The 13,702-nt window shown below is 42.1% G+C and overlaps 1 protein-coding gene across 1 annotated transcript in view; it reads left to right on the forward strand.

The window, feature by feature from the left end:
- Window positions 1-13,702, forward strand: part of LOC128647588 (T-complex protein 1 subunit eta) — a 66,062-nt gene that overhangs the window by 42,388 nt on the left and 9,972 nt on the right. The window contains exon 12 of the mRNA XM_053700342.1: window positions 13-86. Within this exon, the coding sequence (XP_053556317.1) occupies window positions 13-86 (74 nt within the window). The remainder of the gene's footprint in view (window positions 1-12; window positions 87-13,702) is intronic.

Below are 13,702 nucleotides of genomic sequence, written 5' to 3' on the forward strand. Positions count from 1 at the left end.
TAATTGTCATAGGGCAAATGGAGCCTTGAACTTTGGACATAAGGCTCTCTATGTATGGAGGGGCCTTTTATTTGGTGACAGCTTATGTACAGGCACTGTGGGCTGGGAGTAAAGCTGGTCTTTATTGGTTAATTTGTTAAAAATAAACCGGTATGGGCTGTGTACACACGCCCACGATGGACGGGACTATCTTTTTGCGTGCTTCAGACTCCCTTAGAGGACGCTGCGCAGTTTGTTATAGTGTTTTCTCCGGAAGCGTTACGGTTCGAGCTATATTTCTGCTTTTAAGCTACCCACAAGGATTGCAAAATATTACTGGGAGACCGGTGACTCTATGCATTGCCCTGGAACCGCATGGTTTTCAAACAGAGCAAGCGGTTGTTAGGGCTCTGAATCTTGAGCTGGTCATCACTGAAGCACTGCTGGAGAGACCTTGCTGGGAGACCGGTCGGCAGGGAGGAGTCTCAGCAGAGCTGCTGAGGCATAGAGGTGTTTGATTGTGGGGATAAAAAACGTGTTGGTGTCATAAGGGCAACTCGTTTTTTTGCTTGCTTAACTCGGGAAAATAGTGCAGTTAGTATTTAAAGGCACAGTATCCTTTTTACACAGGTAGGATTTATAAGTATCCTTTTTCAAAAGATTGGGCTTATTTTTCCAGCATTCTTTTTCAAATGCAGTAAAATAAGTTCTGTTTTTAAAATTTCATACTCAAAAGGCGGATGCTTCTCAGGAGTCTGAGAGGCAGGGTATGCCACAGCTTTCTCCCCAAGCATCCCAACCTTTAACGCCCGCTCAAGCAGTGCCCTGTACTTCTTCTCTAGCTTCTACTGTAGTTACATTAAAATACATAGCTGCGGTTATGTCTTCTACTCTTTCTGATGCGTTATCTGCCTTTCCTATACTTCAAGGCAAACGTAAAAGGAAGGACAACTATGTGGTCAATGAAGTTTCTGATGCTATAGTGGCAATCTCGGATGTACCCTCTCAGGGATCTGAGATGGAGGTTCTGTCGGAAGGTGAAATTTCAGACTCGGGGAGATCCTTACCTTTGACTGATTCAGAAGTTGTTTAGGTTTAAACTAGAACACCTCCGCCTGTTACTCAGTGAGGTTTTAGTGACTTTGGACGACTGTGACTCAACGGTAGTAGTTGTTCCTGAGAAATCGAGTAAGTTGGACAAATACTTCGAAGTTCCTTCTCAGATGGTTTTTCCAGTTCCCAAGCGAACATCAGAGATTATTTCTAAGGAATGGGAGAGACCAGGTATTCCTTTCTCTCCTATTTTCAAGAATATGTTCCCTATAGCTGACGCTGTCAGGGAAACTTGGCAGACGGTTCCTAAGGTGGAGGGGGCTATTTCCACCTTGCTCAAACGAACTACTATTCCTATTCAGGATAGTTGTGCCTTCAATGACCCTATGAACAAGAAGTTGGAAGGTCTACTTAAAAGGATCTATGTTCACCAGGGTTTGCTATTGCAACCGGCTGCGTGCATTGCTATGGTTAACTAGTGCAGTAGCTTATTGGTTCGATGCTCTTGCGGAGTCTCTTAAGACTGAGACTTCTTTAGAAGAAATCCAAGATCGGATTAAAGCTCTGAAGTTAGCCTATTCTTTTATTATAGATGCTTCTCTGCAAATTACTAAATTGGCTGCTAAGAGTTCAGGTTTTTCTATCCTAGCCTGCAGAGCCTTATGGTTAAAGCCTTGGTTTGCGGATGTTTCTTCCAAGTCTAAACTCCTGGCAATTCCTTACAAGGGAAAGACTTTGTTTGGACCTGGCTTGAAGGAAATTATCTCTGACATCATGGGAGGTAAGGGTCATCTCCTTCCTCAGGATAAAAGAACCAAGCAGAAAGGACGACAAAATAATTTTCGTTCCTTTCGAAATTTCAAGGGAAACTCCTTCTCTTCTTCCTCTAAACAGGAAGGAAACTTTTCTCAATCTGTCTACTTGGAGACCCAACCAATCTTGGAACAAGGGTAAACAATCCAAGAAACCTGCTGCTTCCAAGTCAGCATGAAGGGTTTGCCCCAGACCTGGGACCGGATCTGGTAGTGGGCAGACTTTCCTTCTTCATTCAGGCTTGGGTGTCTCAGGGGTACAAACTGGAGTTCAGAAATTTCCCCCCCGAGGAAGATTTCTTCTTTCAAGATTATCTGTAGACCAGATAAAAAGAGAGGTGTTCTTACATTGTTTAAGAGACCTCTCTTCCATGGGAGTAATTTGTCCCGTTCCGATACAGGAACAGGGGCAGGGTTTTTATTCAAATCTGTTTGTAATTCCCAAAAAGGAGGGAACCTTCAGACCTATTTTAGACCTCGAGTCATAATTTTCACAAAGGTTCTGGGGTCTCTGCTGGCGGTTCTAAGACCGTGGGGCATTGCGGTGGCGCCTTATCTGGATGATATTCTAATCCCAGGTTTCATCTTGTCAACAAACAAGGTCCCATACTGACATTGTGCTATCCCTCCTGAGAACTCACAGGTGGAAGGTAAATCTGGAAAAGAGTTCTTTAATCCTGAAGACAAGGGTGCCCTTCTTGGGAACTCTAATCGATTCTATATCTATAAGAATTTTTCTGACAGAGGTCAGAAAGTCAAAAATTCTCGATACATGTCGAGCCCTTCAGTCCTCAGCCGTCAGTGGCTCAGTGCATGGAGGTAAACGGATTGATGGTGGTGGCAATGGACATCATACCGTTTGCTCGGTTTCACCTCAGACCTCTGCAGTTAAGTATGCTCAGGCAGCGGAATGGGGATTATACAAATTTGTCTCCTCGGATAACCCTGGAATAGTAGACGAAGGACTCTCTTCAATGGTGGTTGTCTCTGGATCATCTATCCCAGGGGATATGCTTTCGCAGACCTTCATGGGTGATTGTGACAACGGACGCCAGCCTTTTAGGATGGGGAGCAATCTGGGGCTCTAAAGGCTCAGGGAGTATGGACTCAAGCAGAGTCTCTCCTTCCTATCAAAATCCTAGAGCTGAGGGCGATCTTCAATGCTCTTCGGGTCTGGCCTCAGTTGGCTTCGGCCCAATTCATCAGATTCCAGTCGGACAACATAAGTGGCTTGCATCAATCATCAGGGAGGTACAAGGAGTTCCTTAGCAATGACCGAAGTCGCCAAGATAATCCAGCGGGCGGAGGCCCATTCTTGCCATCTGTCAGCGATCCACATCCCAGGGGTGGAGAACTGGGAGGTGGATTTTCTGAGCAGGCAGACCTTTCATCCGGGAGAGTGGGAACTCCATCCGGAAATATTCTCCAACCTGATTCTCAAATGGGGTCGGCCGGAGTTGGATCTCATGGCATCTCGTCAGAATGCCAAGCTTCCGAGATACGGGTCCAGGGACCCCCAGGCGGAACTGATGCCTTGGCAGTGACTTGGTCTTTCAGACTAGCATATCTATTCCCCCCCGGTTTGCTCTTCTTCCCCGGGTTATTGCTCGGTGATTCTCATAGCTCCTGCGTGGCCTCGCAGGATTTGGTATGCCGATCTGGTGGACATGTCATCCCTGCCACCTTGGAAACTTCCATTGAGGAAAAACCTTCTCATTCAGAGACCCTTCCTTCACCCGAATCTAGTTTCTCTGAAGCTGACTGCTTGGAGATTGAACGCTTAATCCTATCCAAGCAGGGTTTTTCTGATTCGGTCATAAATACCTTTAATTCAGGCGCGTAAAACCTGTAATTAGGAAGATTTACCATAAGATATGGCGTAAATATCTTTATTGGTGTGAATCCAAAGGCTACTCATGGAGTAGAGTGAGGATTTCCCAGGATTTTGTCTTTTCTCCAAGAAGGATTGGAGAAGGGTTTATCAGCAAGTTCCCTAAATGGTCAGGTCTCTGCCTGATCTATTTTGTTACACAAGCATCTGGCAGTTCAATCCTTTTTGTCCGGCTTTGATTAGAATCAGGCCTGTGTTTAAACCAATTGCTCCTCCATGGAGTTTGAATTTAGTTATTAAAGTTCTTCAAGGGGTTCCGTTTGAGCCTATGCATTCTATAGATATTAAGTTGTTATCTTGGAAAGTTTTATTTCTTGTGGCTATTTCTTCAGCTCGAAGAGTGTCTGAGCTTTGGCATTACAATACAATTCACCTTACCTTATTTTTCATTCGGATAAGGTGGTTTTACGGCTCATTCCACCAGGGCTGTTGCTTGGTTTTCTTCCTAAGGTTGTTTCAGACAGGAACATTAATCAGGAGATTGTTGTTCCTTCCTTGTGTCCTAATCCTTCCATCTTCTCGGAAGGAACGTCTTCTGCACAATTAGGACGTAGTCCGTGCTTTAAAATTTTACTTACAAGCGACTAAGGATTTTTGTCAGTCTTTTCTGTTTGTCATTTTTTTCTGGAAAACGTAAGGGTCAGAAAGCTACGGCTACCTCTTTCTTTTTGGCTGAAGAGTATCATCCGTTTTGCATATGAGACTGCTGGACAGCAGCCTCCTGAAAGAGTTACGGCTCATTCCACCAGGGCTGTTGCTTCCTCATGGGCATTTAAAAATGAAGCTTCTGTTGAACAAATTTGCAAAGCTGCAACTTGGTCCTCTCAACACTTTTTTTCTAAATTTTACAAATTTGATACCTTTGCTTCGGCTGAGGCTGTTTTTGGGAGAAAGGTTCTTCAAGCAGTGGTGCCTTCCGTTTAGGTTCCCTGTCTTGTCCCTCCCTTTTCATCCGTGTACTCTAGCTTTGGTATTGTATCCCACAAGTAAGGATGAAACCATCGTGTCTTTAAAAAGAAAATTTATGCTTACCTGATAAATTTGTTTCTTTTTAGACACTATGAGTCCACGGCCCGCCCTGTTCTGAGACAGGTTATTCATTTTTGTAAACTTCAGACACCTCTGCACCTTGGCTTTTCCTTTCTCTTCCTAACTTCGGTCGAATGACTGGAGTAGGATGGAAGGGAGGAGCTATATAACAGCTCTGCTGTGGTGCTCTTTGCCTCCTCCTGCTGACTAGGAGGCGTAATCCCACAAGTAAGGATGAAACCCGTGGACTCATCTCTTTTTTTTAAAAAAAAAAAATATCAGGTAAGCATAAATTTTCTTTTTCTTATTTGACTTGTTTTTCATTTTTTCACAGGCAAATCTAGGCTCGCAAGGACGCAAAATGCTGTTTTTTTTTTATTTCGTCATTCTTGGCGCAAAATTCTTTTGGCGCGAAGTTGTGCCTTTCTTGACATTAGTTGTTTTGGCGTGAAATCACGTTTGTTATAACGCGAGTTGTCATTTTCTGGTGTTAGTTTTGCACCAATAAATTCTAACTTTTGCGTAATGTGCCATTCTTGGCGCCAAAATTTAGTTTTTACCCCTCTCCTTCTATTGCTCGCAGTTTTCATGAATTTTGAAAGTTATTATGCCTGCATTTTGTTTTTATTTTTTGTTTAAAAAAAATAAAAAATACTATCTTTGGTTTTCTATCTACTGAAACTGTTACATTGTGGAAATTTTAATGTTTTGCCCAATGTTCTTTTTCTGTTACATTTTGCGAGATATCTCATTCTGATCCTGACAATGTAGAAACTATGATGCCCTGAAACACAATTCTACAAAGCTAAGTGTGCTTTTCATTATTAAGCTGTTATTTCTTCAGCTCAATTATGTGGCATTTATCATATTTTATGCTAGTAATGTTTCTACATGTACAATGACATCTACTGATTTTTCTTATTCAGTTCATGTACTTTATTTAATCTGCAAACATCACATTTTATTGCTTATATCATAAAAGGTTGTGACTGCTAGTATGTCTTTAAGTAAACTTACGAGGTCTTTTCAAAATTAAGATTTAATTTTATGTTCTGACTGACAGCATACTTAAGTTTATTCTACTGATGAAGGTTTTCTTTAGTTCAAAGAATCCTGTATCAGAGACAGTTTTGTTAAAAATTCTCCTTATTTTTCATTTGAGCATTCCTTAAGGAAAATTTGTTATTTAACTTTTAGGAGCCTAGTCCTCCTATTTAACTGTTATTTTCCTATTCAATATACTATTTGTATTATGTTCTAAAGAAGTTTATCCTGATTCCCTTTTGGGACTGTACTACTATTTCTATGGATATTTCTACTTATTTTTGGATTCTTTAGAATTAATGTCTGTTTCAAGGAACATTATCAGGTTTGGAAAACCTACATTTTATGGTGTTCTTCTCATAAATTCTCTTGGCATTCTTTTAGATTTCCTAGGATTTTAGTTTTTTCAGGATGGTTTGGATAAGTTTGTCTGCAAATTTTTTGAAGGGACAAATCTCTGTTCTTTCTGTTTTATTTCCTAGAAAGATTGTTTAAACTTCCTGATAATTCACTGTTTTGTTCATTCTTTGGTTTGTATCAAGCCTGTTCATTTATTAATTTCTCCTTTTTGGAGTCTTATTTGGTTTAAGAATTTTGCAGGTTCTTTTGAGCCTATATTTTCTTTGAAGGTTATCTACTTTCTTGGAAAGTGTTGTTTCTTTTGACTATCTCTTCTGCTAGAAGAGTTTCTGATTTATCAGCTCTCTTGTGTGTCTCCTTATCTGTTTTTTTTTTTTCCATCTAGAAAGCTAGAAGTTGTTTTGTGGACTTCTTATTTTTCCTAAGGTTGTGATTTTGAACAACATTAGTGGAGAAATTGTTGTTCGTTCTTTGTGTCCTAATCCAAAAGAATTCTTTGAGAGTTATTTACATCCTTTAGAAGTCTTCTGAAATCCTAGTAACCTTGATATAGAATTATAAAGCTTTTACCACATCCAGTCTATTTTTTGTTTTTTTGGTTCTAGAAAAGGTTAGGAAGCCTCTGCCATTTCTTTGGCATACTGGTTAAAGCTTTTGTTTCTCAAGCCTTATTTGGAAGCAGGGCAGGCTCCGCCTCAGAGATTTACCGCTCATTCTACTAAATTCAGTTGTCATTTCTTTCTTTTTCAGAATGAAGCTTCGGTTGATCAAATTTGTAAATCAGTAATTTGGTCTTCTTTGCATACTTTTCTTGTTTTTACCATTTTTATGTATTTTGCTTCTTCTTGAGCAGTCTTTGGTAGAAAAGTTCTTCAGGCAGCTGTCTCAGTTTGTTTCTACTGCTTTTGATTTATGTTTTTAAAGAAAAACTTAATTATTGTGTGGATTTACTTTCTCAGTGGAAATGGCTGTTATTTTATCCCTCCCTCTCTAGTGACTCTTCTGTGGACATCTTGGGTATTTCTATCCCATACGCCACTAGCTCATGGATTCTTGCCAATTACATGAAAGAAAACATAATTTATGTAAGAACTTGCCTGATAAATTAATTTCTTTCATATTGGCAAGAGTCCCATGAGGCCCACCCTTTTTATGGTGGTTATGTTTTTTTTTTGTTGTTTTTTGTATAAAAGCACAGTTATATTTCCAGTCCCTCTTAGTATGCTTTTTTTTTTTTTTACTCCTTTTTGTTATCGCCTCACTACTTGACTATTCGTTAAACTGAGTTGTGGGTGTGGTGGGAGGTGTATTTTCTCCAACATAGGTGTGTCCGGTCCACGGCGTCATCCTTACTTGTGGGATATTCTCTTCCCCAACAGGAAATGGCAAAGAGCCCAGCAAAGCTGGTCACATGATCCCTCCTAGGCTCCGCCTTCCCCAGTCATTCTCTTTGCCGTTGCACAGGCAACATCTCCACGGAGATGGCTCAGAGTTTTTTGGTGTTCTGTATGTTCGGAAGCCAAGGTTCCTCTCCATTTAAATATATGTGATGAATGTGACAAACAAAGTAGGGACAATGATGCCACTGATAATAATGTTGCCCAAAATGATTCCTTAAGTGAGGGGAGTAAGCATGGTACTGCATCATCTCCTTCTATGTCTACACCAGTCTTGCCCACTCAGGAGGTCCCTAGTGAATCTAGTGCGCCAATCCTCCTTACTATGCAACAATTAACGGCTGTAATGGATAATTCTATTAAAAACATTTTAGCCAAAATGCCCACTTATCAGCGAAAGCGCGACTGCTCTGTTTTAGATACTGAAGAGCATGAGGACGCTGATGATAATGGTTCTGACATGCCCTTACACCAGTCTGAAGGGGCTAGAGAGGTTTTGTCTGAGGGAGAAATTTCAGATTCAGGAAAAATTTCTCAACAAGCTGAACCTGACGTTATTACATTTAAATTTAAATTGGAACATCTCCACGCTCTGCTTAAGGAGGTGTTATCTACTCTGGATGATTGTGACAATTTGGTAATTCCAGAGAAATTATGTAAGATGGACAGGTTCCTAGAGGTCCCGGTGCCCCCCGAAGCTTTTCCTATACCCAAGCGGGTGGCGGACATTGTAAATAAAGAATGGGAAAGGCCCGGCATACCTTTTGTCCCTCCCCCTATATTTAAGAAATTATTTCCTATGGTCGACCCCAGGAAGGACTTAAGGCAGACAGTCCCCAAGGTCGAGGGGGCGGTTTCTACTCTAAACAAACGCACCACTATCCCTATAGAAGATAGTTGTGCTTTCAAAGATCCTATGGATAAAAAATTAGAGGGTTTGCTTAAAAAGATGTTTGTTCAGCAAGGTTACCTTCTACAACCAATTTCATGCATTGTTCCTGTCACTACAGCAGCGTGTTTCTGGTTCGAGGAACTAGAAAAGTCGCTCAATCAAGCATCCTCTTATGAGGAGGTTATGGACAGAGTTCAAGCACTTAAGTTGGCTAACTCTTTTACCTTAGACGCCACTTTGCAATTAGCTAGATTAGCGGCGAAAAATTCAGGTTTTGCTATTGTGGCGCGCAGAGCGCTTTGGCTGAAGTCTTGGTCAGCGGATGTGTCCTCCAAGAACAGATTGCTTAACATCCCTTTCAAGGGGAAAACGCTGTTTGGCCCTGACTTGAAAGAGATTATTTCAGACATCACTGGGGGAAAGGGCCACGCCCTTCCTCAGGATAGGTCTTTTAAGGCTAAAAATAAAACAAATTTTCGTCCCTTTCGCAGAAACGGACCAGCCTCGAATTCTACATCCTCTAAGCAAGAGGGTAATTCTTCTCAAACCAAGCCAGCCTGGAGACCGATGCAAGGCTGGAACAAAGGTAAGCAGGCCAAGAAGCCCGCTACCGCTACCAAGACAGCATGAGATGCTGGCCCCCGATCCGGGACCGGATCTGGTGGGGGGCAGACTCTCTCTCTCTTCGCTCAGGCTTGGGCAAGAGATGTTCAGGATCCTTGGGCGCTAGAAATAGTTTCTCAAGGTTATCTCCTGGAATTCAAGGAACTACCCCCAAGGGGAAGGTTCCACAGGTCTCAATTGTCTTCAGACCAAATAAAAAGACAGGCATTCTTACATTGTGTAGAAGACCTGTTAAAAATGGGAGTGATTCATCCTGTTCCATTAGGAGAACAAGGGATGGGATTTTACTCCAATCTGTTCATAGTTCCCAAAAAAGAGGGAACATTCAGGCCAATTTTGGATCTCAAGATCCTAAACAAATTTCTCAAGGTCCCATCGTTCAAGATGGAAACAATTCGGACAATTCTTCCTACCATCCAGGAAGGTCAATTCATGACCACGGTGGATTTAAAGGATGCGTATCTACATATTCCTATCCACAAGGAACATCATCGGTTCCTAAGATTCGCCTTTCTGGACAAGCATTACCAGTTTGTGGCACTTCCATTCGGACTAGCCACTGCTCCAAGAATTTTCACAAAGGTACTAGGGCCCCTTCTAGCGGTGCTAAGGCCAAGGGGCATTGCAGTAGTACCCTACTTGGACGACATACTGATTCAAGTGTCGTCTCTACCACAAGCAAAGGCTCATACGGACATTGTCCTAGCCTTTCTCAGATCTCACGGGTGGAAAGTGAACGTAGAAAAAAGTTCTCTATTCCCGTCAACAAGAGTTCCCTTCTTGGGAACAATAATAGACTCCTTGGAAATGAAGATTTTTCTGACAGAAGCCAGAAAATCAAAACTTCTAAGCTCTTGTCAAGTACTTCATTCTGTTCTTCTTCCTTCCATAGCACAGTGCATGGAAGTAATAGGTTTGATGGTTGCGGCAATGGACATAGTTCCTTTTGCGCAAATTCATCTAAGACCATTACAACTGTGCATGCTCAGACAGTGGAATGGGGATTATACAGATTTGTTCCCGACGATCCAAGTAGATCAGAGGACCAGAGATTCACTCCGTTGGTGGCTGACCCTGGACAACCTGTCCCAAGGGATGAGCTTCAGAAGACCAGAGTGGGTCATTGTAACGACAGACGCCAGCCTGGTGGGCTGGAGCGCGGTCTGGAAACACCTGAAGGCTCAGGGTCTATGGTCTCGGGAAGAATCTCTTCTCCCGATAAACATTCTGGAACTGAGAGCGATATTCAATGCTCTCAAGGCTTGGCCTCAACTAGCAAAGGCCAAATTCATAAGGTTTCAATCAGACAACATGACGACTGTTGCATATATCAACCATCAGGGGGGAACAAGGAGTTCCCTGGCGATGGAAGAAGTGACCAAAGTAATTCAATGGGCGGAGCTTCACTCCTGCCACTTGTCTGCAATCCACATCCCAGGAGTGGAAAATTGGGAAGCGGATTTTCTGAGTCGTCAGACATTTCATCCGGGGGAGTGGGAACTCCATCCGGAAATCTTTGCCCAAATAACTCAATTATGGGGCATTCCAGACATGGATCTGATGGCGTCTCGTCAGAACTTCAAGGTTCCTTGCTACGGGTCCAGATCCAGGGATCCCAAGGCGACTCTAGTAGATGCACTAGTAGCGCCCTGGACCTTCAACCTAGCTTATGTGTTCCCACCGTTTCCTCTCATTCCCAGGCTGGTAGCCAGGATCAATCAAGAGAGGGCTTCGGTGATCTTGATAGCTCCTGCGTGGCCACGCAGAACTTGGTATGCAGACCTGGTGAATATGTCATCGGCTCCACCATGGAAGCTACCTTTGAGACGGGACCTTCTTGTTCAAGGTCCGTTCGAACATCCGAATCTGGCATAACTCCAACTGACTGCTTGGAGATTGAACGCTTGATTTTATCAAAGCGTGGGTTCTCAGATTCTGTCATTGATACTCTTATTCAGGCTAGAAAGCCTGTAACTAGGAAAATTTACCATAAAGTATGGAAGAAATATATCTGTTGGTGCGAATCGAAAGGATTCCCATGGAACAGGGTAAAAATTCCTAAGATTCTATCCTTTATACAAGAGGGTTTGGAGAAAGGATTATCTGCAAGTTCTTTGAAGGGACAGATTTCTGCTTTATCTGTTTTACTTCACAAGAAACTGGCGGCTGTGCCAGATGTTCAGGCTTTTGTTCAGGCTCTGGTTAGAATCAAGCCTGTTTACAAACCTTTGACTCCTCCTTGGAGTCTCAATTTAGTTCTTTCAGTTCTTCAAGGGGTTCCGTTTGAACCCTTACATTCCGTAGATATTAAGTTATTATCTTGGAAAGTTTTATTTTTGGTTGCAATTTCTTCTGCTAGAAGAGTTTCAGAATTGTCTGCTCTGCAGTGTTCTCCTCCTTATCTGGTGTTCCATGCAGATAAGGTGGTTTTGCGTACTAAACCTGGTTTTCTTCCGTAAGTTGTTTCTAATAAAAATATTAACCAGGAGATAGTGGTGCCTTCTTTGTGTCCGAATCCAGTTTCAAAGAAGGAACGTTTGTTGCACAATTTGGATGTAGTTCGTGCTCTAAAATTCTATTTAGAGGCTACAAAGGATTTCAGACAAACATCTTCCTTGTTTGTTGTTTATTCTGGTAAAAGGAGAGGTCAAAAAGCAACTTCTACCTCTCTCTCTTTTTGGCTTAAAAGCATCATCAGATTGGCTTATGAGACTGCTGGACGGCAGCCTCCTGAAAGAATCACAGCTCATTCCACTAGGGCTGTGGCTTCCACATGGGCCTTCAAGAACGAGGCTTCTGTTGATCAGATATGTAAGGCAGCGACTTGGTCTTCACTGCACACTTTTACCAAATTTTACAAATTTGATACTTTTGCTTCTTCTGAGGCTATTTTTGGGAGAAAGGTTTTGCAAGCCGTGGTGCCTTCCATCTAGGTGACCTGATTTGCTCCCTCCCATCATCAGTGTCCTAAAGCTTTGGTATTGGTTCCCACAAGTAAGGATGACGCCGTGGACCGGACACACCTATGTTGGAGAAAACAGAATTTATGCTTACCTGATAAATTACTTTCTCCAACGGTGTGTCCGGTCCACGGCCCGCCCTGGTTTTTTAATTAGGTCTGATGATTTAATTTCTCTAACTACAGTCACCACGGTATCATATGATTTCTCCTATGCAAATATTCCTCCTTTACGTCGGTCGAATGACTGGGGAAGGCGGAGCCTAGGAGGAATCATGTGACCAGCTTTGCTGGGCTCTTTGCCATTTCCTGTTGGGGAAGAGAATATCCCACAAGTAAGGATGACGCCGTGGACCGGACACACCGTTGGAGAAAGTAATTTATCAGGTAAACATAAATTCTGTTTCTCCAACATAGGTGTGTCCGGTCCACGGCGTCATCCTTACTTGTGGGATATTCTCTTCCCCAACAGGAAATGGCAAAGAGCCCAGCAAAGCTGGTCACATGATCCCTCCTAGGCTCCGCCTACCCCAGTCATTCTCTTTGCCGTTGTACAGGCAACATCTCCACGGAGATGGCTTAGAGTTTTTTAGTGTTTAACTGTAGTTTTTATTATTCAATCAAGAGTTTGTTATTTTAAAATAGTGCTGGTATGTACTATTTACTCAGAAACAGAAAAGAGATGAAGATTTCTGTTTGTATGAGGAAAATGATTTTAGCAACCGTCACTAAAATCCATGGCTGTTCCACACAGGACTGTTGAGAGCAATTAACTTCAGTTGGGGGAACAGTGAGCAGTCTCTTGCTGCTTGAGGTATGACACATTCTAACAAGACGATGTAATGCTGGAAGCTGTCATTTTCCCTATGGGATCCGGTAAGCCATGTTTATTAAGATAGTAAATAAGGGCTTCACAAGGGCTTATTAAGACTGTAGACTTTTTCTGGGCTAAATCGATTCATTATTAACACATATTTAGCCTTGAGGAATCGTTTAATCTGGGTATTTTGATAAGATTATATCGGCAGGCACTGTTTTAGACACCTTATTCTTAGGGGCTTTCCCAAATCATAGGCAGAGCCTCATTTTCGCGCCGGTGTTGCGCACTTGTTTTTGAGAGGCATGACATGCAGTCGCATGTGTGAGGAGCTCTGATACATAGAAAAGACTTTCTGAAGGCGTCATTTGGTATCGTATTCCCCTTTGGGCTTGGTTGGGTCTCAGCAAAGCAGATACCAGGGACTGTAAAGGGGTTAAAGTTAAAAACGGCTCCGGTTCCGTTATTTTAAGGGTTAAAGCTTCCAAATTTGGTGTGCAATACTTTTAAGGCTTTAAGACACTGTGGTGAAATTTTGGTGAATTTTGAACAATTCCTTCATATTTTTTCGCAATTGCAGTAATAAAGTGTGTTCAGTTTAAAATTTAAAATGACAGTAACTGTTTTATTTTAAAACGTTTTTTGTACTTTGTTATCAAGTTTATGCCTGTTTAACATGTCTGAACTACCAGATAGACTGTGTTCTGAATGTGGGGAAGCCAGAGTTCCTTCTCATTTAAATAAATGTGATTTATGTGACAATGACAATGATGCCCAAGATGATTCCTCAAGTGAGGGGAGTAAGCATGGTACTGCATCATTCCCTCCTTCGTCTACACGAGTCT

The sequence above is a fragment of the Bombina bombina genome, chromosome 2 (assembly GCF_027579735.1).
Source record: "Bombina bombina isolate aBomBom1 chromosome 2, aBomBom1.pri, whole genome shotgun sequence".
Classification (NCBI taxonomy): domain Eukaryota; kingdom Metazoa; phylum Chordata; class Amphibia; order Anura; family Bombinatoridae; genus Bombina; species Bombina bombina.